Raw genomic sequence first — 732 nt, 5'->3', positions numbered from 1 at the left:
TTGCAGCGGTATTGCCGATTCACACGGTGCCATCTGTCGCTGCAACCAAGGTGGGCGTGTAGTCTACGCCAAGCATTTTGTGGAGGACTATGCTCTAGAGCGGATTCTCGAAGGAACACTTCTGTTGAACCCGATGGAATGTTATGCTAACAACTTCGTGCTGTTGCCAGCCTTTAGTATGGTTACGATGGTTATGACTGACCGGCAGGACGCTGTGAGGGCAATGGAGGACATAGCGTACGGTACTACAGCCGCTATTGGCACTCAGGAAAGCACGGAAAGTTTCCATTTTATGTCGGCCCGAGCGATAAATACCACAGTGTCGGATGCCAGTGCTGCCCTGACCAAAGAGCTTGAAGTGCGCTATGTTGACTGTGTGGTTGGAGTTCTCCCCAAATATCTGCTGAGCATGAAAGAAATCACATTCATTGACCCGGTGCCTCTGCAGCCACGAGTAAGCAGGTTTCGCCGGCACGTGATTCACCTTGCACCGACGCTGGAGCAGGAGTTCTTTGTGGTTGCGCAGTACCTCGCCAACACTACTGACGCCAAATTCCACGCTGTGATCCGCAGCGATGAAGCAGCCGCAATAGCGGATGTGTTGCGGCGGTCGCTTGTGACGTTTGGCGGGTCGCTGCTGTCGTCCGCGCTGCTGGGTGGCGGTGACGCGCTGGAGAGCCACCTGCCTCGCGATGGCGATGTGTTCGTCGTGGGCCTCGCTGCTGCCGATGT

General features: G+C 55.5%; 1 protein-coding gene across 1 annotated transcript; it reads left to right on the top strand.

Annotated features, from left to right (window-relative positions):
• DQ04_24121000 (receptor-type adenylate cyclase) lies at positions 1 to 732 on the top strand (the record flags this gene model as incomplete). The annotated part of the gene is made up of 1 exon (XM_009318213.1): positions 1 to 732. A coding segment is annotated over one exon (732 nt), but the record flags the coding sequence as incomplete, so codon positions are not given.

Source organism: Trypanosoma grayi (genome assembly GCF_000691245.1).
Source record: "Trypanosoma grayi strain ANR4 Tgr_2412_V1, whole genome shotgun sequence".
NCBI classification, from domain to species: domain Eukaryota; phylum Euglenozoa; class Kinetoplastea; order Trypanosomatida; family Trypanosomatidae; genus Trypanosoma; species Trypanosoma grayi.
Note: the sequence above shows the minus strand (reverse complement) of the source record. Positions and strands in the feature narration are given on the sequence as shown.